This window comes from Papilio machaon, chromosome 10, assembly GCF_912999745.1.
Source record: "Papilio machaon chromosome 10, ilPapMach1.1, whole genome shotgun sequence".
Taxonomy (NCBI): Eukaryota; Metazoa; Arthropoda; class Insecta; order Lepidoptera; family Papilionidae; genus Papilio; species Papilio machaon.
In genome coordinates, this window is record NC_059995.1 from 1,239,841 (window position 1) to 1,263,904 (window position 24,064).

Here is a 24,064-nt window from a genome sequence, read left to right on the forward strand (position 1 = left end):
TACGAAGAGTCAGCAAAATATGTACTTCTTTCATACATCTCTATCCGTGATATACATAAATTCACTCTCTACATATTTTATTTATTTAATAAAATATTTCATACCATATATCGTGGTACTTAAAAACAAATTCCCCTCGTGTATTTATGTGAACAAAAACCGACTAAACCTAATTCGTATTCATGTAAACAACGTAACTCCTCTTTTAGACCGGGCTCCGCATTTCAGGCTCCAATCTAACTTTATTGCTAGCCTTTTTTGTCCATTTTCCTTTAACTGCACTTTCACGGCTTTAGTTTATTCAACTGGTCCTATCCATAAGAGTTCAGTTTGTTTGTTACTTTGTCTATATTAATTAGCTTACAATTTTTTTTTTACCATGAACAGTTACATACAGTTCACTTTTTATAAGTAAATTTTCATTCATAAAATAGCAACAGCAAGCCAGACTTAATTAGAAGACTAGTTTTTACTAGTTTTCACTAGATGTCACTGGATGACAATCATTAGTTAATAGTTATTCCGTGAGAACTAATGTCAATAATTTTTTTTTTCAATAATTTAAACACATTGTAATAATCGATAAGTAATAAAATAGGAAGGTATTCATCTGATTGGTGACCCAAAGTTTCTGCGTGATCGTAAATTTCGTTAAGGTTCAATATATTTTTGTTCTACCCTTGTCAGTCGCGTGACATATTCATGACGACAGCTAGATGGAAATATGTGTTTGTAGTCAGCTCATTTGTTTCCGAGACTTGTTTAATTGGAATCTTACTCTAATTACAATATCACTTTTGTTAAATCAGCCGTTTTTGTTATATTACTAATATTATAAATGCGACTGTTTAGATGAATGGATGTTTGTTTGAAGGTATCTCCGGAACGGCTTAACGGATCTTGATGAAATTTGGCATAAATGTAGAACATAGTCTGAAAGAGCACATAGGCTACTTATTAAGTTTTTTTTTTAAATTGCGCACAGACGGAGTCTCGGGCGACAGCTAGTTTTACATATAATCCAGGCCATTCAATGAAAAACTAAGGTTTTTCAATGTTGTAAACATTAAATTTCTACTCTAAAATACTCTAAGCACCAAAATTAATTACTTTACATCGAAATATCTAATCATAAGTGTTTAAAACACTTAATAATTAAAAAAAATATGAATATTAATAAACTCTGTAAATAATTTAAATTTCCATATTAACCGTGCGATAGTTTAAAATAATTTCATGGCAGAGCGCAACGGAAAACTTTTCGAAAGGATTATTCAAAGTAAGACTCTAGGGAAGTAGAAGTTGTTTCGTGCACCAGAATTTAAATTGCTTGTATACTTTTTCATAAGAATAATATGCGTTTTATGTTACAAAAACATGGCTTCTCTAAAGAATAGACATAAAACTTACAAACTTATCGACTCTAGTCTATATAGACAGTATCTTACTAATATTATAAATGCGAATGTATAGATGGATGGATGGATGTTTGTTTGAAGGTATCTCCGGAACGGCTCAATGGATCTCGATAAAATTTGGCTCAGATTTAGAACATAGTCTGGAACAACACATAGGCTACTTATTACCTTTTTTTTATAATTCCGCGCGGAAGGAGTCGCGGCCGACAACTAGTATTTTATAATCCTTTATTATAGTAAATTTTAATATGCATTAGCAATTTACAATTTGCTATAAGTAATAAATTAATTATTCCATTCTAAAATCTCTAATTTTATTTGAAATACGATGTAACAGACAGTAAGAAATTGTTAACAATTTTGTACAAGCAAGTTCTTTAAATTAACTTTAAATAAGTCAATATAGAGCTTACATGTATATAGACCTAACTAGGTATATATTGATCCGACGTTCTTACGTTGAAGGAAATCATCGTGATATAATCTGCACATATCTATGAAGAAATTTAAAGATATGTGTGAAGTCAATCAACCAGCACTGGGCCAGTGTGGTTGACTATGACCTAGTTACCAACTTAGGGTAGGATAAGTCAATATTAAACAGATCTTCCAATATTGAATTATTGAGATACTTTGATATTAAATACAGTCACAAAACAAACAAATAATTCATATAGGGATGACCTAGTTCTGATTTAACGATCGATTACGACTACCGTATAAATATTTAACGACCAAAAATATCTGATTCGGGTACAATTTTTTACACCCCTGTCATACTTATCGCTCTGATATTACCAACATTTACATAATGTAATGCTGGGCACACACGTTAGGTTTTGCAGACAGATTTTAACCTTGCAAGCATAACTGAGTACACAGACAGAGTAAGGTTGGACTGGATAATGCATATAAATTTTAAATTGTCTTGAAATGCCGTGTGTGCTTACATAACTCTTTCATATCTTACTCTAATAGCTTTAATACATCTATACTCTAATACAATCTGTTACCAGGAATATAGGTAAATAAAGTGAACTTTAATTAATATTACGTTATTATATTTTAACCTTCGTGTCTAATAATTAAATGAAACCCATCATATTCCTATTATATCAAATATCCCAGAATATTGCTTTATTATATACTTAAATATATTGTTACTCCGATGTTCTTTAAGAATCCATATTTTTTTGCAATCTCGCCCACAAACATAATTTCTAATGTTTCAACTTGTTAAACAAATATATTTCTTTGATGATTTCATCTTGATGTCTAAGTGATAAAAAATATATCTAATTGTATATATTTTACAGATTGAAAAAAAAAACATTTCTGTATTTGCGACGCCATTTTTAAATATTTTATTTTATTGCAAATATCACGTGACATATTTTTTTTTTGATGATTTTTTTATGTAGTAGATCAAGACATGAAGCGTTGATATATTTTCCTTTAATTTAAATTTCTACATTCACATTTGTTCATTCCGTCCATTTGTCGAACACGAAAAAGTTTCGTTTCAATAAAAGCAATGGACAAAGCACTTCAATAAATCAAAATTAACAAAAGCTCGAAAAAAAAACTTTTGCAAAATTAAAATCTTGATTGAAAAAGTTCCGCGTCATATCTTTTTAGGTAAGATTCAGAGTGGCCGGAACAATCAATTACGAAAAGTTACTGTTCCCTTGAATGGCGAATGCAATTGAGACGAATTATGACAAATCTTGTTTTTTCTTCTTTAATGAAAAGAATTATCGGTCTACCTTAAAAAGTTACCAACGTTTTGAGCAATTTTATGAATTTATTAAAACTTTCGGCGAATATTTAATATGTTCATTAAAAAAAACTACTAAAACACTACAACTAAAACTGTCTGAATTCACTACCAATTTCCGATATAAGAAAAAAAAATTTTTGGATAAATTTTGACGATATCAACTTTACAGATAATTTACCTATACGTTGCTACTTCATTTAATTACATTAAAGGTTTTTCTTTAGTGTACACCATTCTCAGTGGCCAGTATTTTGATTAGGTTAGGTGAGTTTGCTCATTGTCTCCCAAAAAGGTTGGATACGTCCGCCTTCACTTAAGAAAGAATTAATCTAAAATACAAGAACCAATGTGAGTAAAATCGCTGGTAAAAGCTAGGAAATAAACAAATTACTATATAATGCAAAACATGAAGAGAGTTTCTGTAAATTCAACGATAATTGGGGAGTTTCCAAGAGATGTAACTGAAAGGAAATAATAGAAATAATCAAATGGTGCTCCTCTGGAGTGGGATCCTTTCTATATGCAAATTAGTGTTCCGTCATGAACGAGAAATGCTTGTTTGTGCCTTCAAATACGTTATTTTACAGTAAAAGTATTATTCTGAAGTAAAATAACGTACTTATTACTACTATTTACTTAATTTATGTTAAACATTTTGGTGACGTTTATTTGGAAAACACAATTTAAATAAGATTTTAAAAAATCTCCGAAAACTTAAAAAGAGCATAATTCAGCGTTTTAAGCCGCTTGTTAAAATTATGACTGCGCTTGGTACGGCAAGCAATTCATAATTACGAGAACAAAAGGAATCGTAAAAATTGTTACCGCGGCGGTGCTTCAAAATTAAGACGAATAAAATTAAACCTGAAGTGCAATTTTTATTTCTTTGCTGCTTGTTCTATTTATTAATGCTTTTTCTATCTATCTATATATATAAAAGAAAGTCGTGTTAGTTACACTATTTATAACTTAAGATCGGTCGAACTGATTTAGCTGAAAATTGATGGGGAGGTAGCTTAGAACTAGGAGACGGACATAGGAACTTTTTTTATCTTATGTGCATTTTTTTTATTCCGCGCGGACGGAGTCGCGGGTAAAAGCTAGTTTCTTATAAACAAACGAATTTTAAACATTGTTTGATTCAAAAACTTCGGCTTAATAATAACTCCTATATTAATCCATATTATTGCAACAGAAGGTAAGCAGCAGTAGACTTCGCTCAGAGTTATTACTAGTAAACCGAAGCTTTGTAGAATACTTATCTAAAAGTGCAGAAAGCTAGAAACATGTACTAAATCTTTAGTTTTCAAATGCAATAAAAAAATTATTTACATTTTCATTCTCAATTCTAACATTAAAAGAAATTTTAACGTAGAATTTAATCATGGTATTTATTTATTTTTTATTCACAAAGGAAGTAATTTGTATGGTAAGACTTCAGTGCACGCAATTCAAAAGACGTGGCGGTTCAGACGGAAGCCCAGGCAAGTGGTGCAAACTGTGAGCTTTGTATTTATAAATACAAAAATTCAACAAAAAAGTTAAATAAATTTTGACTTAAAAAATAATCTTAGTTTATTTTTAAGTCAGAATTTGTTAAAACTCAAAATAAATCCTAGATTAAAAACCCTAACATGCCATAAGTTCTCATCGTCGAAACAGCTGTGCGAGAACACAATGTTAGCTATGTTTTTACTAAGAGAATTGGGGGATGACAATAAGTTTTTACACAAACTTACGAAAGTGGAAGCTCACGGCTAGTGACTTTACTTCCTCGTCGCTTGAGTTGGGTCTTAGTTTCTTTGCTATTGTTTTTTCAAAGATAGAGATGACAGCATGTTTTTGTACAGGAGTTTCATTAGAAGCTTTATTTCGATTAATTTTTTTATTTAGTATATCCGCCCATTTCTTATTACTTGAGAACTATGCGTTGTCAAGTGAGACTGTGAGCACAATAGCGCTCCTTTGTGGCTGTAAAGGATTGCAGTCGGACGCCCTTCGTCAGCGAACTGTTCTTCAGCGCGTTTTATTTTGTCCGGGCATTGTTGTCATGTCTGTTATAAAAGTTTTTCCAGTTCATAAGAAAAATGTAATTTCGTATCTATTTTTGGTACTAGCAGTCGGTGCAATTGTTGTAAATAATTTAAAATATTTGTCATCATTTGAAACTCAAAATGTTGCAAACATAAACCAACATCTATTTGTAATTAGGCCCAATTTCAGTCCACTCTCCCTTCCCACCCTGTTCTTATAAGGAAAGGATGGGAAGGGGAAGTGGATTTGACGGAGAAGAGAAGGCATAGAAAGGAGAAATATTCTCTTTCTGTGCGTACCCTCCTCCGTCGATTAGAGATGGGCAACGTGTCTGAAATTGCAGATGTTTACGGACAGCGGGCGTTTCGCTCTTTCGGCAAATTCAATCCAATTACTCGTTTGCCAACTTATAAAATACAAATTCTACCTTAATTTCTATACAAACAAACCTCAAACATTAGGTATGCTTCTACACAATAATTTACTACAAAATCCTAGCTCTCTTACATTTTTTACAAACGCTTAAAATGTTGTGCTATTCGGACGAGTTCCTTAAAAATGTTGAAAATTTAATGGCAAAATTCTCTTTCTGGGAATTATTAAAATGCACTCTGTTTTAAATGGAATTTAAAAGACTTTATAAATGTATCTTTTCTGTAAAAGAGAATTCAAAATTTGGTAATTTTATCATAGAATTTGATTTAAAGGCTTTTGGGTAAAGAATTTACGCAGAAAATTATTTCAAAGAAATTCAAAAGTTAGTATGAAATCTTTTGCTTTTCAATTCTTTCTCATGTCGCTGTTATTTTTATTTAAGTCGAGAAAATTGATTATAGGAAGTTTTACGTAGAATAAGTTCACACTGGACTTATCAAAAACAACAATCTAATCTCCTAATTTTTATATCTCAATAGACATATTTTATTAACAAATAAGTATCAAATAAGTTTTTATAATAACCTCAAATGCTAAGTTAAAAAGAAAAGGTTTATATCAATTCACGGGTCCAATATTTGTCTATTTATATTTCAGAGACAACTCGACTATTCTTAGAAATGCCTTACCATTGAATCGTTTCCTACAATACATAAATTCGTGAAATATTCAACACAAAACACACATATAAAACCTACATAGTAAGCTTGAATTCCCGTGTTTTATTTTTTGACGTGACAATTCCCATATAGCGTGTTCTTATTTCTGAGCAATTACCCGTCTCGTCACACGTCATTCTCAGAATCTGTTCCCCTAATTTCGTTTCGTTTCGTTTCGTTTCTCTTACCCCTCGCTGGATATCGCGGTTGACGTTCCGACATTTGTATTTCCGTTATATTTTCTTAATACGAAATTTCCTTATTATTTGTGTATATGCACGATTCTATTTTTATTTTTAGAAAATGCCAACAATAATTTGTAATACAAAGTAAATGTATGGCATTTATAAATCGTACATATCATTTGTTTGATTATATTCTATTTACTGCTTATGTATTCATTAAATAACTCTGAGTACAAAAAATATACAAGAACCTTAGTGACCTATGCGAATTTGAGTCTACTTCTTTGACGTTTGTGACCCAATGAACATTTTAATTTATTTATTGTAAGATATTATAATCCGTACCAATAAAGAGGAAAAATTTGTTTTTTTTTTTTGTTAGTTTGTTTACATTGAATAGGCTTCTATATGACTGAACTAATTTGAAAAATTCTTTAACTGTTTTGAAGCTACACTATCCCTGGATGACAAAGCCTGTATTTATTACTAGATTTTTTTAATTCCGCACTCAATTCTCCTAACGAAGTAACAAACAACTGCTAGTCTACTAATAAAAATAACAATAATAAACAAACAAAATAAAGCAAACCTCAAGAGTATTCAAAATACATAAGTTCAGTCGTTTATGTACTCGGAACTCCAACAATAATGTTACAAATGTGCTTAGTTATTGCTTCTTTTATTGTAACTGCAGTTGTTGTGTAATGAAGGCGTCGACTTATCTATAAATTGAACGAAATAATCTCCTTTGCCGACTTTGAGTTTAGATAAAACTTTCAAACTACTAAACAGCATTCCACTTTCACTGTTTCACAAATACAGTCGAACCTACGTAAACGAGAATCCAAGAGACTATGACTCTCGCTCATCCACGTTAAGAATATCATAACAATATTAAGATTATAAATAATTAAAGAGTTTTTATTAGGGTCAAATAAACACCAAACGGTAAGGCTATCTTACTAATATCATAAATGCGAATGTTTGGATGGATGGATGGATGTTTGTTTGAAGGAATTTCCGGATCGGCTGAATGGATTTTGATTAAACTTGGCACTGATGTAGAGCACAGTCTGGAAGAACACGTCGGCTATTTACTAAGTTTTTTTAATTCCGCGCGGACACAGTTACGGGCAAAAGCTTGTAGGACATAAATAACATGATGATAAGAAATAGGAACTAGATATCTAGTCAAATTACTACTATTGCTGACTACTAACTACTAACGATAGTTTAATATAAGGGGCCACACTACATATGTACTTATGTATGTACCTGTATAACGTATACTTCAAAGCCATTAGTAGGACATTCATATTAAAGATCTTCCACAGTAGTAAGTAACTTCGCCCCCTAAAGGAAGCACAAACAATGAAACAAAGAAAAGAAACTAACCTAAACTAAAGTTATGTCGTAAAACATAGATACCTTTAACATTAAAACAAACTTGTGTATATTTTAACTTGAGATTAAATATTGATAGAAGAGAGTAATATTTAGATCCAAAAAAACGATCGAGGTTCAAATTAATTTAACTGCTGGTAAGTTTTGAAGCAGACTAATTGCGAAATTATAATATACTTTATGGAGTGTTCCAATTAGCCCATTTTCATTTTAGTAATATTTGAGCGTAAATATGTATTTTAAGGTAAAGTCATTTCAGTTTATATTTTTTTGAATTATTCAATTAAAGTTGTCCGTTTTCACCAAAAAGCATATTTTTACTCGTAGTAGAGAATTCGTTACTAATTTCAATTAACAAAATTTTTTTCCAACTTTATTTTGTTAATTAATTTTCTTATTTTTTTACAGCTTTATTGTAACACAAAACAAACTGAGTTAAACTTTGCAATACACCTAAACAAAGAAGTGTGGAAAAAGTTAATTCTCCTTAACTTACGACACAAAGAAAAATGTTGCCAAAGAACAAACAAGGAAAATATACGAAGGGAACAAAGCTTGGCTTAAACTTGGGTCGTTAGCTGTTCCTAACTCACGCAATAAATGTACGCACCTGTTTATTAATAACTAAGATTAACTGTCGATACCAAATATAACTTTCTCACTATAATTATAAATAATTTATTATACTATAGTTACATTTTAGACATTATTTTCTATAAAATGACATAATGATATGACATATTCAACGTTAAATAAGTCAAGCACTTGTGAAAAGTTACGATACTAAAAATCATACTAATATTATAAATACCAATGTTTAGATGGATGGGTGTATGGATGGATGGATGTTTGTTTGAAGGTATCTCCAGAACGGTTACATGGATCTCGATGAAATTTGGCATAGATGTTGAACATAGTCTGGAAGAACAGATAGGCTACTAATTAAGTTATTTTTTAATTGCGCGCGGACGAAGTCACAGGGGACAGCTAGTGTTTCATAAAAGTAAAATTTTATAACAAAAATGTCCACCAGTACGCAACCGGGACGTACGGCTGCTTTATTTAAAAATAGAATCTCTGATATCCCTTTCATATTCTGTTTGTGGCATTTCAAAAATGTTGAAAATTTTCAACATGTAAAACAGACATATTTTCCGTTTTTAAGTTGAACCTTGTTTCAAACATGTCTCCGGGTGAGCCTCGAAATACAATGAAGGGTACACAATGGTGGCGCGCCCTTGTGGTTGAGCAAAGGATCGTACACGGATTCCATTCGGCAACGAGCTATATGTACAAAAAATGTTTTGTAAATTTTACGTTACCGTCAAATTCTTCTGTCGAAACGCCATGTAAAAACATCCTTGTTTCTTTCATACTGATTTCATACAGGGTGCCACAAAACTGAGTTTTGACATTGAGCCTGTCGCTTTTTTTACACTCATACTTCGTAAAGAATTACAGAGAAAAGAATAGAAAAAAGTTTACAATATAACCGCTTTATTGCCAATTAAGAATGATGGTCGAATGTCGGTACAGTTATCACCTTGATTTTTGAAGCAGTTTTCTTCAATTAACTGATGATTCTCCTCACATTCGCAGATGTAACATGAATCCATTATATGACCCACTTTGTCACATTGATACTTGGTGTGTTGATGACTTGACTCCATCGTAGTTGTTTCTCCGGTATTGACTTCTAAAAAAAGCGAAACTGCGTGAAAAAATTCGAATACAATTGCTTTTTGCTCTAGTTGCATAAGCTCACTCTTTCGCCACCTCTACCTTGATCACGACTCTAACTGAGGACAATAAGGTCTTCTAAATCGATCAAACACTCATTATTTCAGTTATCACTAATCATGTCACAAGCAGTCCATCCATTTCTTTAAAAACACTACAGAAATATCTTTTTAAATTTCTAATACCCGAAATTCATGACGATTTATGTCCAGCTGTAACCTTTAACAAACTTACTTATATTAAAAGAAATGATAAAAGCTAAAACAAAAGGTAACCTGAACTATCATTAGTATGCCGCCGTCCCATAGGTTCGTAAAACACATTGGGGAATGGCTGTTCGCAGTACATGTTCTTGAGTGGTCGACAAAAATGCATTATACTGCCCATATATGGGCAGATACACATTTGGCATCTGGAATAAACACAGATAATGTTGATCATATCAAAATTGTAAATTAAAGAAATACTTGTGAAAGACCAAACTAAATAAGTGGTGAAAATAACTTGTTACAAAAGTCAGAAGTTTTGGATAAAGAAAAATATTTAATTACTTGATAATATACATGGATCCAGGAGTACACTCTTTCTGAGGCTCCGTTTGGTTGTAATGATGACACGGCATGTCACGACGGATTCGAAAATGTCGACCTCCTCTTTTATGTTGTTGTTCCTATAAATGATTAGTTTATAATATCATACTATCATCAAGACTTCAGAAAATATATTAACCCTTGCGTAAATTAAAATGTTTTATTATAGTTGCGTGAGGAGCCCTAACTGAGATACACTCGTCGCGGTAATAATACGTAGAGACGTCAAGAAACGTAACCATCGCGCATTTAACAAAAGTGTGACTTCCTCAGAAATCTAGTTCGTATGAAATAAAATATTAAAACTTACTGTAACAGATTGCATTTGATTTTTATCAGTACATTGCGAAGCATCACATTCAGCATACATTTTCAATCCCATCTCGGGACATACACATTGCTTACATCCGTCTATATATTGTTCACCAGGAAAACACAAATCGAGACTTCTTTTAGTATCGCTAGTGAATCTGTCCTCTAGAAGATTTTCAGATAATTCAAAACTAGGCCACGATGCTACCTCAGGACATGTGTGGTTTGTACACACTCTATCATTTTTATTTCCATTTGGTGGACAGAGACAAACATTGCACATTTCACTGAAGAGTTGTCCAGAGGAACAGCTGTCTGAACGTAGGTAACTTTTCTCGCATATATTTTTGGTGCATTTCGCTACATTTTTGAGTCCATCGCTTGGACAGTAGCAAACGTTGCAGTCCACTTCATAGTAAGCTAAAGGTTCGCAGGTAAATTTGACATTATTTTGATTATTGGCTGTATCAGAACAATAATTTTTAGTGCAAGCTTTCTCTTTTGATAAACCGCTTTCAGGACAAATGCAGAAGTTGCATTTGTCTTTAGAAATCGATCCTGGTGTGCACGCTTCCGACAAAGTATCGGCCGTGAATAGATTTGGTCGTTTGTGTGATTCTTGAATCGATCTTTTGGCATTGCAATCATCATAAGTGCACCATTTCGGATCAATTTTACCTTTCTTAGAACAATAGCACGAATTACAATCGAAGTCTACAAACGTATTAGGCTGACATGGCATGTTGACATTGTAATTAATTTGATTTTCTGGTAATGTTCTGAATGGTTTCGTATCATTAAATGATTTGCATAGTTTAAGATTTGTAGCAGACGTAGAACAAATACAGTATTTGCCTTCATCAAAATATACAGAATTGGGTTTGCAAGATTGTGATGGTATTATTTTTAAATCCGATTTCTTTATAAGGTTTTGCGTTTGTATACTTTCTGTTAAAACTCTCTCCAAGACTTTAAATTTACTCTGATAATTACAAGCTCTTGAGCAGTATTTTCCATCGGTCGAACCGTTTTGGAGACAAAAGCATTCCACGCAAACCGGTACTACTTCGTCTGGATTACACTGTCCGCTGTAGTTTGCACTTTTTAATTCTAAATTCGTTGAACAGTCTGTTAATAGGCAAGAATCTTCATTGATTGTTTCATTAGAGTTACAATCACAAAACAAACATATGGGTTGAGTAAAAGTATAAGGAACACATTTTTTTCGCATATTCCTTAAAGAAACTAAATTGGAACTAGGTGCATTAATCCCACAAGATATATTAGTACACAACGTATCATCTTGTATTCTATTGTGCGAACATTGACAAACATTACAATTTCTTCTATAATATGAGCCGGGTTTGCAATGCGGACTTAATTTTAATTGAGTCTGAACTTGACATACTTCGAAGCATTTTTCGAGACGAAACTTTCCGTCTTCTGAACAAAGACATTGCAGACATGGGAAGACATACATCACATTTGGTATACAATTTGTATCATCGATAGTATTGAATGATTTGGATTGTTGTTGAGGTCTCGATAGACAAGAAGAATCAACAGTACACCGAGCTTCGGATATTTGTCCCGATGCAGGACAAAAACATATACTGCAGTTAGCTCTGTAGTACTTTAGTGGTATACAACGGTTACCAATTGTTGATAATTCTCGTCTAGCAGTCGATTGCTTATCGGTGCAATAAATATCGGTGCAGTGAAGTTCGCCATTATTATTACATCTACATTGTCGGCAACCTTGCCAGAAAATCTGACCGTATGTACATGTTTGCCGACGGAGACCGTATTGACAGTCTTTCTCTGACCATCGGCCCATTCCGTCGCAAGTACAATGTCTACCGTTGACAAAGAGTTGTGTGTACGGGATGCAAGACTCTGTGGAAGTTCGTACAAGTCAGAAAACAACGAGCAGAGTTAAAAATTGAAAATTAAAAAAAAACTTACGAAATGAGGACTCTTCTGTTAAAGGTGTTAAAATTAATAATGTTATTATTATAAACATGACTTTTACTCTCTTAAACTTTTATTGTTTTAAATTTTAAAATAAGATGACAAATAACAAGCTTAAAATGTATTTGCACAATGTTGTATTCTTATTAAATTTATTTCGTTAATGTTTCTTTTATTTGTATTTATCATTATGTTATGTTAAGTGGCGTAAAATTGCATTAATATTTTATCTTTACAGTCAATGAAAAGTTAAAATTGAATTCAAAAAGCAAAATCGTAAAAACCTTTTCGTATTTAGATAACAACATATTTTTTAATCGTATTCCATTCTATACAATAAGACTTTCCTATTCATACAAAATATTATTAGGCATTCATGTCAAAAAAAACAACCTCAAAACCTTCTAAATTAGGTCTAGATCGAAAATAGTTTCTCAAGAGCTATAGCTGAAGTGAACTATCACTTGCTAAAAAAAGACTAAGTTACATAAAATAGTCATAAACATTCCAAGTTTTGTTTGTTTTTTTTTTCTTAATTTAACAAGCAATATTTTCATATTATCAGAGCAATAATAATTCTTTCTATCGACTGAAGAAAAAACAAGACAAAATTTACGTCATTCTAACGACAGCAGAAAATGTAGTCTAAATTATTATCTTCCAATATGATTTTTCGTGAAATTCGACGAATTAATTGAGTCCCTTCATTTACATACAAATTGATTGGAGGAAATCACGTAGAACGGTCGTTGAAAAGCAATTTTATGGTTGAAGTTTTTTGAAATTAGATTTTTTGTGAAATAAGAAAGAAAAAGTGCAAAAGATTAATTAAATGCTAACAAAAACTATCTTAATCTATTAATAAAGATAATCGAAAGCACCTAGAAAAATATTTCAAATTTATTTTGTATCTTCACTTTTGCTATTAAATAGATTCAGGGACACTATTTTTTATATCAAAGGGTGACCATCGAGCAAATGGCCACCTGGATTTGCCGAAAGTTGCAGACTACGTTTTTAAGATGGAAAATTAGTTAACTTCAATTTCATATACAGTGAAACAATAATTATTTTTTACCCTCCGATTATAGCGTCAATAAGTAAATGAATGAATTACATAAAACATTTTTGTTAAACGATGGTTAACTATAATTGTAGATTAAACATCGTATGACCCATTCAAATCGTATCGTGATCAAATGCTACGTAACGAAGTAATCGCCTAAAGCGCTAATTCAGCTCGAAAATCCTCTTGAATTTGAATACGGTATGTCCCATGCTGATACGATCGAGCTACGTTTGCACGGTTTTGACAGACATACATAACAGATTTTGTATGGATGCATGAATGGGGGATTTAAATTATTTTAGATTACTTTACTTAGGTACTTCAGTAAAAAAAGTACTTAAATATGATAGTAAATAGACTTACGAGGTTCCTTTCTACGGTTTGTTTATATTTTAGATACATATTAATTATCTCTCGAAGTAATTGAACATATCAATTATAAAAAAATACTTTTTTGAAAAGATACATATAACTTTGGAATAACTCCAATACCTAACCTTTATAATGACTTGAAAGTGGAACATATTATGTATTTTAAAACATAACTTTTCTATTTTCGATTACCTATTCGAAATTATTCACTGAATAAAATTCCACATTAAAACTCTGAAACTTTACCAGCGACTACAAGTTGAAAGTGTATTTTGCTGTTCACAGGAAAAGCGGGAAAATCAATAAAAACTATAAATCGGATCAAGCAGACTTCAAGAGAAATGTCTGGAGGTTTAAAAATATTTTAAGTGCAACTCTAAAAATATATTGTTAGTTCTGAATAATATTTAAAGTACAGTACTGTAAAGTTCAAACTATATCAATATTATGTATGTAGAGTGTTTTTATTTAGTTATTTTGTCACTAGATGTGAAAAGTTTTTGGTAATTTTTCAAAACTAGCGATCTTCTTAACCTGGATATTTGTAATAACAACATAGAAAAATATGACAGCAAAAAAAATATTATCTCGAAGTACTTCTCTAACAATTGCAGAGTTTCTAAACGGCTGTTGGAGAGTAAACCGGATGGACGTAGAGCACGAGGTAGCCCGATGTTGAGAGTTAGCGTTAAGAGCTAGACGCAAAATATACAAAGTAGACCGGCGTGGAGAAATTTACTTGACCAAGCCCAAGCCCACCCGCGGCTGTAACGTCTCAGATGATGATGACTTATTTAAAATTATTCGATCCAATTTGGACTGTCATTATTTATACCAAAGTTCAGACAACAACAGTTTTCGTATTTACTTTACAAAGGCGAAACAAACAGTCGATCGATCACTGACTCCCTATTAAATTATAAATCGATTCCCCTAATGCATGTCACTGACGTAAACGGAAAATAATCCCCCTGTACTTTTGGGACATGACAAAGATATGAAGTATAATCGAACGGCTCTGTTCTTGACGTAGAAATATGTGAAAGGTGAAACTTACACTTGGTGGCTGAAAGGTTTATTTTTTTTAATGTAACTTACTATTAACCGCTAGTTAATCTTTATTTACATGATAAATAATAATTTAATTTGTGTTTCTTACTGTGTGTGTTTTCGATTTTTAAAATATTTGCTTAAAAACATTTTTTCTTATTTTATTTTAAAAAAAAAGGTTTTATTAAACAAGTGCTACGCTACGGCTGTGCAATATTACTGTTAAAATGAAAATAATATTCGAAGATTTTATATAGACTTGTTCTTAAGCAGTGTGAATGTACTTTTCATAAGTTGTATTCTTTTCGCAAATCGATAAACATATTTGAGAGGCGCATGAAGTTACAATACGCTATATACGAAATCTCTTTGTGCAACACTCACTCGTATATTCGTTTGAAACTGAAGTTTTAAGAGTAACGTCTGAGGGAATCTTGAGTGCTTGTCGTTGTTTATTAAATGTATGAGAAAGGGGAATACTGAGAATTTTACCGTCGTTATTTTATGAACATCTTTAGTAAGAATTGCAGCTCCTCAGCTACAAAGATCAGACCACTATTCTCCACTCCACTACCGATATCAAGACTAGATTTTTTCATTCTCGTGGGAGCCCGACTCCATTAGGCCTCTGTTCTGCGATCAAGGCCAGTCGATGTCGGAAAGATTTTCAACCACTCTATCAAATCTTTTACAAGAAGCTTTTTACTGTCTTTCCTACTTGTCTCTACTGTGTTTACTTCTGAATACCAATGCTGCCAATTAGCTGAAAATGTACCGACTTCTTATTTATTTACGTTCAATTACCTCACAGTTATTAACCTCCACCGGTCCTCAAAGCGCTTACGGAGACTACTTATTCCCACTGTACTTTGTAAAACTTATTTATTTTTTGCAAGCCTTTATAAGAAATACTGCAAAGATACCAAAATATTTCGTAGTTTTGAATTTCAAATAATGAAAGAATTTATAAAATCTGTTCATAAGTTATCCGAAATAAGAATTCAAACATTTTTTGGTATTCTGTTTTGTTAATTTGTCACAAATATTATTATCTAAAGATAGATAGTATTAATAAATTGCACAAATGTAATACAAAATATATTAAACCTAAAATAATCCACATTGATTTTTATATTCTTAATACTTATGCTTAATAATGTTTTGTTTTAAAAGTAGTCGAAAGTTACAAGGGTCGCATAATTAAGCCTATAATATAGTTTTACTCGTAGTAATTTCCAAAGAGTGAGCCCTTGTAATAAAGGTCCGTAGAAACTATGCAAGTTATTAGTTCAGAGAATTCGAGAACCATTCAATAAGTTCATCGTACAGATATTAGAGCTTCTGGTAATAGAAATATTTCAAATATTTTGTACCAGATATAATAATTTGATATTTAAAGACTAGCTGTGGTATTTTTTGAATACCTCATATTTAGTTGAATTCAATGGAAATGATAAATTTTATTTACAGATATCACTGGATTTAATTTTGAAAATTAAAGTGTTTAAATCTTACTAAAATTATAAATGCGAATGTTTGAAAGGATGGTTACATTGTTTAGGTATCTTCAGAACGGTTTAACGGATCTCGTTGAAGTATGGCATAGATGAACCTAATCTGGAAGAACATATAGGCTACTAAGTTTTTTTTAATTAATTTTTCGCAATCGCCTACGAAAGCTAGTTAATAATACAAGCAATTATTATTGTAACAAGTCTATGATTACAGCTTTATAAAGGTAAAATCCTTGAGATCGGTTTGTTATATTTCTCATTTGTATTTGTGATGATTTATTATAAAATGCTATACTCTAATTATTACTTTAAGTGGACATTGTTTGTGATCAAATGTTTATTTTCGTTATCAATTGCATATAGTAACGAAGTCGTATCATAGATTCAGTTCATTTCGAACAAACTTCGAAGTGCATTGTATTATTTGATAAATCTTGTCTTGAATATTATATTTTCATTTATTACAAGTAAGTACTCACAACACTACTTACTCACAGTTACTTGAACTGGATACAATTTGTAAAATGTTGCATTGAAAACTTTGTAATTTTTAACACTTTAAATTGACTTGGGCTATCTCAATGTTATGAATCATTGTTTGTTGTTAATCTAATCTAACTTTATTTTTTATTATTACTATTATTTTTTATAAAGGTGCCAGCTGAAAACCAGCGCATGGGCAGTTTAGTCTGTCCCTGCTTCGCTGAGCTGGCTCCCTTTTGCCACACTTTGTGCCTTGTATGTGTGTGTGTGTTTTTTTTTTTCTTTTTTTGATTTTTTTTTTTTTTGTGTGTGGGAAGAAATGTTTTTTCTTTCTTTCTTTCTTTCTTACTTTCCCTTTTTACCAATTTGTCTAAAAATTTTTAAATATACGTAATTATGTATGTCAAGTTGTTGATATAACAAACTATATGAAGTTGGTTGGTTTATATAACTTCTGACAAGAACGTAATTAAATATTTTCAATGCCAAATCGTGTATATTTTAGTAAGACATTGGCCTTCAATGATGCTTGGAAAGTGAAAAAAATATTGTGCACCTTCATTTTGCTAATTTGAACCTTAAGTTGCAGTCTTTAAACTTGAAATTGTATAGCACACTCTTAATCTCTAGTATACACCAGCACTCTTATACGACTTCGATATGTAGAAAACAAGTTGTAATTATGTTAATACATTTCAAAGCAGAATATTTGCTACAACACAGAATAACGGACGTAAATTGGAGTAAAAATAACTATAAAAAAAAAAATTATTAATATAATAATAATTTAGGAATCAAAAAATACATATACTCTAGAATTTCATAGAAGTTCCATTAAAGTTTTTTTTAAATAAATAATTTTTGTAATTGTAACTTCAAAAAAAAGTAATTATTTAAACATTGTGAATTTTAGATAAAGGTAAGCAATTTTGTATTATTAAATTGCAAGACTTGGGCATGAAAGTGGGATTTGATATAGTCAACTTTTCTGCTAAAATGAAATGGGTTAGATCTTAAGAATAAGAAATTTCAAAGCTAATAGATATGTCCATAACCCCATAAGACATGCATCATTTGGAACCGGATAATAGACGAATACTTTACAAGTTTTAAAAAACACTAGGTAACAGAGAGCATTATAATATTTCCAGATTTATCTCTGATTTAAAAATGTACATTTTATCGGGTAATTCAATGAACTCATAAGTGTATCTTTGTGATTCACTTTATTTAATCTGTGTCACTTTTATACTTTAGGCACTTCGTACACAAGAATGTAAATCTCCGAAACTAACCTTTCATGGTTGTATCGCAAAAATCGCGTTCCACGCGTTCCGTTCACACAACGTTGAATCCTCGACTTGAGTTGTTTGATCATAACAGGCAAAGCGACTACATGTCAACGTATAAATTTGCTCCGCCATCTTGCAAATTGCAGCGACTTTTCTCATGACGATCTTGACGTACAGGTTGCGAGCTACTGCCTAGCGATGACTGATAGAAATGTCGGCGACGCGCGTTGTGTACTAACCTCTAAGAAAATGTATAGCGTCAATCGTTTAGCGACTAAAATCGCTTGTTTCGGAGATTTACGTTGCCTTGTGTATTAAGCACCTTACAGCACATATTTATAATCGACTATGTTTTTCAACAGATAAAATGGCTAAAGAACAGAAATTTCCTTTCACCATTCAAAACGTCACCGAAGAGGAAGACGCATTATTGAAAAAGTACTACAAAGGTAATATCACCGTATTTTAATTCCGATAAAAAACATTAATTTCACTTTCACACTTGTCACAACTATAATAATATATTTTCGTACGTCTATACGAGTATTAGGAATGAAAACTTTAAGTTAAAGGATATTGCACAATACTCAACTCCTCGTCCACCCGGTACCAACTAAATTGCGATAAGTCTTTCTCAGTCAGGCAGTCAGTTTGATGAAGTTGGCGATGAAGCCTCGTCGACATCTCTCAGACCACACACCTTTATGATATCTTTATCCCGCTACATCGGTGACGTCGAGGTAGCGACGAGTAGATGCCGCGATGATCGCAAGCCGGGGTGGTGCCAAGTTGGCGAGGAGTTGACGAGTCATAAAAAAAAGTTAAATGCAAACTCAACAATTGTCAATATAACGGTAATATTACAGGTTACATTCGTCCTTTCGTGCGGATTGGTCCCCATGGCTACCTCTGGCCGGCAGGCTATGGCGACCATGCAGCTGATATTTACAATCTAGATGTACGACCTGACGACATTTGGGTGACCAGCTATTCTAGATCAGGTATAATTCCAAGTTTATAAAACTCCTTATTAACATTCTGACCGGTTTTAGAAGATCAGTGAACTTATACAAACATATTTTGTGAATGATAGGAATCGTGCGACATCCCAATCTTTAACGCAAAGACATAGTTCATACGTGACGTCATAATAAATCCAATTTTTAATGTTCTTGTTTTGCTAATAATATTAGTTTGTAGTACCACATCGTTATTCCTTTATTTTCCATCAAATCTGATCAATACTGTCTTTTATTTCCAGGCACTACATGGCTTCAAGAACTTGTATGGCTGATCCAAAATAATTTAGATTTTGATACCGCATCAGCAATTCCTGTATCCACACGTTATGCTTTCATTGAGTAAGTCCTAATAATGAAACCGAGAGTTTTAATCTTGTTAGTTGAAGGTGACCCTTTCCTATACCAAATTCAGTTTACTTTCCTTATAAGAAAATTCTGGCACTTACAAGAGCAATTCCACTTCGTGTCTGTCTTCTGTGCGGTTTTTTATTTATTTATTTTTTTATGTTTTATTTTCTATTTTTCAGGTATCCTACACTAGCATCTGAAGTCAGAAAACCTACGCCAAACTCTAGTATTAAAGGTCAAAGAGCCACTGAAGAAGATTATACAACATTCCCAAATTTACCTTCACCACGCTACGTGAAGTCACATTCGCCGCTATCACTTCTGCCACCAAACCTGCTAAATACAGCTAAAGTGTTTCATATAGCCAGAGATCCTCGAGATGTGGTGGTCTCTTATCACTTTATGCACATAATGTTTCGTTACTTTGACCAGAGCGTCCAGTTCAAAGAATTTTGGAATTTATTCAAGAAAAACTTAAGTAAGCAACACTTTTAACATTACTACACTACTAAAAACCAACTCGCTTATTTAAATGCTATGGTTGTTTAATCTTAATCTTAAACCAGTCTTAAATTTTACGTGTTTTTATTTTGAGAGTTTTCAACATTTTAATTTTGTTTAAATTTAAAATTATAATTAGTTTTTTTTTTTAATGCAGTTCTACACGCGCCATTGGAGGAACAAGTGAGGGAAGCATTCGAACAGCGTGATCATCCCAACATGATGTTCCTTTTGTACGAAGAAATGAAAAAAGTAATAGAAGTTTCCGATTTCAATTTTTTTTTGACAGTCTAGTCCTTTGTTTGACATTAATAGCTATCATTTAACAGACATTATTGATTTTTAAGGTATTCTAAATTTAAATTGAATATGAAAAATTGTAACCGACTTAAAAACTACGACATTCTTAATTTGTATGTTTTGTTTTACTTCAGGATCTACCAGATGTTATTAACAGAGTTTGCACATTCCTGGGCAAAGAATATACAAAAGAACAAAAAGACAAACTAAATGACTATCTACAGTTCGATAATATGAAAAATAAATCTCCGTTTGTATCATCTGAAGACGAGAAAAAAGATTCTGAGCTAAAATTTATGCGCAAAGGTACGCTGAGAATTAAATATTTCAATGATAAATTTTATTTTCATAAAATATTAAGCTAAAAGTTCATTGCTTTATTATTAAACTAGCGACCCGCCCCGGCTTCGCACGGGTGCAATGCAAAATATACCTACTACAGAATAAATGCACAATTTATTTAAGGTACTTAAATGGATAAGGATTGATGCTGTATTGTTTAAAATCACTTCGTAAAAGAATAAAAATGGTTATGCTGGGTTATCCCTAAGAGATAGACATATACCATCGCGGACTTTTTTGTTGAACTTTTTAAGGTGAACAATACTGTAGTACATTATTTTGGTCTATCTCGTACGGTTCAGCCAGCGTTTGCAATATAAGCGCAAAAAAACGTGCTTATTTACGACATCACATTAGAAAACTTTAAATTTATCAGTGTTTCTCTACTATATTATGCATTTATTATACATACAAACCTTCCTTAAGAATCACTCTATCTATTAAAAAAAACCGCGTCAAAATCCGTTGCGTAGTTTTAAAGATCTAAGCATACATACGGACATACAGCGAAAGCGACTTTGTTTTATACTATGTATTGATATCCCAAAAAAATCTAAATTTTTTATTACAGTCATTGCGTATCATAAATGTTCAGAAATAAATACATTTTAATGACTGAAAGCCTCGTAAATGAAAAATTTACCCGTTATACTTAGTGACTGTGTATTAAAATTCTTTCTTCTAGATTTTATCTATTAAATCATCTTTAATGTATTCTATCTTCTAAGAGATAGTTTTTAATTAAATAAATTAGTAATATACAATTAAAATTTATTTCAACCAAAATTTACTGCCAAAAATATTTAATTTCATTTGCAGGAAAATCAGGCGGCTGGGTTCAATATTTCGATGATCAGATGAAGAAGGAAGCTGAGGAATATATGAAAAAATATCTCATGTGCACGAAATTACAATTCCCAAATGTGAACACTTGATTAAAATAAATTTGTTTTTATTTTTTACAAACTAAATAAGTCTTTCGTGTACCTATTTTTATATAAGACAATTTGAATCCTTAATTATCCCTTATCGTAGTATTATCATTAAAATGACGTATAAGAATAAATGTCGCACACGACATCGTCCGCGCGGAATTAAAAAAAAAAGTAAAAGTATACTATGTGTTCTTCCAGAGTTTGTTCTACATCTGTGCCAAATTTCATCAAGATCCATTTAGCCGATCCGGAGATACTATCAAACAAACATCCATCCACAGAAACTTTCACATCTATCTATATATTTAAAAGAAAGTCGTATTAGTTACACTATTTATAACTCAAGAACGGCTGAATCGATTTGACCGAAAATTGGTGGGCAGGTAGCTTAGAACCAGGAAACGGACATAGGATAATTATTACCCCGTTTTCTATTTTTTATTCCGCGCAGACGGAGTCGCGGGTAAAAGCTAGTTGATAATATTAGTAACAAAATATTCACGAAGCTCAATGTCTATTAAATGCCAATCTTATCCTCACGTAACACTAATTGCTGCAGAAATCTGAGAACAATATCTTACGTAGAATAAGGTTACGCCTTGACAGGAAATTAATTAACATGTCGTGGAAACTGAAGTCCCATTGTTGCAACGTTATCACGAAATATATTTAATAGCAAAAGGAATTTATAGTACAAGATTTTACATTGAAACAAAACTGAACAGAATTCGTTCCCTTCAACTTCATCATCATTATAAGCCGGGTTCATCCATTGCTGAAAATAGGTAGTAAATACTTAAATAAACCCAAATTTTATTTAGTATCCACAACATTTGGAGGAACTTACGACATAATTTAGCGTTTACTTAGGTCCTAAATGTTATCTTAAAAAAATAGTTTTCTGTAAAATTGGTTTACGGACAATAATTTTACGTGACAGCATCATAAGAGAACACTTTTATGAATTTAATTGAATTCGAAGAGATATAGATGCTTTACAGTGCGATTTTTGTGACTGTGTAGTCACTGTTTGCCATGAAGAGGCATTTACAATTTCACCGTGCTTGAGATGGCCGGGCGCAGATGGCGCTTAGCCTAAACCTCGGTTAGCCTTAACCTCGTACAATGTGAACGGGCCGAACATGCCTTTATCTCTTATCCGCGCTCTCGCTAGCACAATCGGTTTAGGCGAAATGTGACAATGAGTCATACTTTTTCGTGAGTATGACTGATCGAATAATGACTCATTGACATGACACATAACAACTGTGCAGCCGGCATTCTTTTATAAGACGTTATCACGTCAGAAACTATGAAGAACAATTAACTTTTATATATAATTAGCTTTTACCCGCGACTCCGTCCGCGCGGAATAAAAAAAATGCACACAAGATAAAAAAGTTCCTATGTCCGTCTCCTAGTTCTAAGCTACCTCCCCATCAGTTTTCAGCTAAATCAGTTCGACCGATCTTGAGTTATAAATAGTGTAACTAACACGACTTTCTTTTATATATTAGGTCCTTACATATGAAATTGGCGTTTTGTATGGGAGGAACAAAAAGTCGAATATTTTTAATATAATATATTTAATTAATCAAAGTATGAACCATTATTTTCTATGCACTTTTGCCATCTCATAGGTAGTTCATTGATCCCTTTACTAAAAAAACCAGTCGGACGGGAATCAATAAAATCTTTGAAGGCGATTTGGACTGCCCCATCGGAGTTGAATTTTTTCCCTTGCAAGAAGTTATCCAAATTTAAAAAAAAATTGTAATCTGTTGGAGCAAGGTCCGGGGAGTACGGAGGATATCTTAGACTTTCCAATTGAAGCTCTTCTAATTTAGTAGCCGTCTGTTGCGCAGTGTGTGGTCTAGCGTTGTCGTGAAGCAGCAGTGGCGTGGAGCGATTGACCAGCCTAGATTGTTTAGCCGCTAGCTTTTCCATCATGGTTTGCAATTGCTGACAATAGACATCAGCCGTAATAGTCTGGCCAGATTTGAGAAAACTGTAATGAACAATACCGGCACTAGTCCACCAAACGCTTACAAGTAACTTTTTTGGGGTTAATTTTCGCTTGGGGCAGGATTTGGCTGGCTGGCCAGGATCCAACCATTGCGCTGAGCGCTTCCGATTATCGTAAAGAACCCATTTTTCATCACAGGTAATGATTCGGTTTAAAATACCTTCATTATTGTGCCGGTTTAGTAATGTAACGCAACAGTCGACGCGCGTTTGCCGGTTTGCTTCAGTCAATTCGTGAGGTACCCACCTTTCAAGCTTTTTAATCTTCCCAATTTGCTTCAAG

At 32.4% G+C, this 24,064-nt stretch overlaps 2 protein-coding genes across 4 annotated transcripts; one reads left to right on the top strand and one right to left on the bottom strand.

Annotated features, from left to right (window-relative positions):
* Positions 1 to 9,396: 9,396 nt before the first annotated feature.
* On the bottom strand, positions 9,397 to 11,699 carry LOC106707986 (protein psiQ). The gene is made up of 4 exons (XM_014499437.2): positions 10,556 to 11,699; positions 10,207 to 10,325; positions 9,931 to 10,067; positions 9,397 to 9,611 (listed from the first exon to the last, which is right to left on the bottom strand). The coding sequence occupies exons 1-4, from the start codon at positions 11,297 to 11,299 to the stop codon at positions 9,397 to 9,399; spliced, it is 1,215 nt and encodes a 404-aa protein (XP_014354923.2). The 5' UTR covers positions 11,300 to 11,699.
* A 5,273-nt stretch (positions 11,700 to 16,972) lies between these two features.
* Positions 16,973 to 21,778, top strand: LOC106708007 (sulfotransferase 1C4). Of its 3 annotated transcripts, none has more exons than XM_045679747.1 (8): positions 16,973 to 17,000; positions 18,671 to 18,757; positions 19,175 to 19,309; positions 19,570 to 19,669; positions 19,858 to 20,156; positions 20,337 to 20,431; positions 20,614 to 20,785; positions 21,641 to 21,778. In XM_045679747.1, exons 2-8 carry the CDS (start codon positions 18,676 to 18,678, stop codon positions 21,754 to 21,756), a joined length of 999 nt encoding a protein of 332 aa, XP_045535703.1. In that variant the 5' UTR covers positions 16,973 to 17,000; positions 18,671 to 18,675; the 3' UTR covers positions 21,757 to 21,778. The 3 variants fall into 3 exon arrangements, with proteins under 3 accessions (XP_045535703.1, XP_045535705.1, XP_045535704.1); XM_045679749.1 differs by lacking the exon at positions 16,973 to 17,000 and adding an exon at positions 17,265 to 17,271; XM_045679748.1 differs by lacking the exon at positions 16,973 to 17,000 and adding an exon at positions 17,914 to 17,935.
* Positions 21,779 to 24,064: the final 2,286 nt, after the last annotated feature.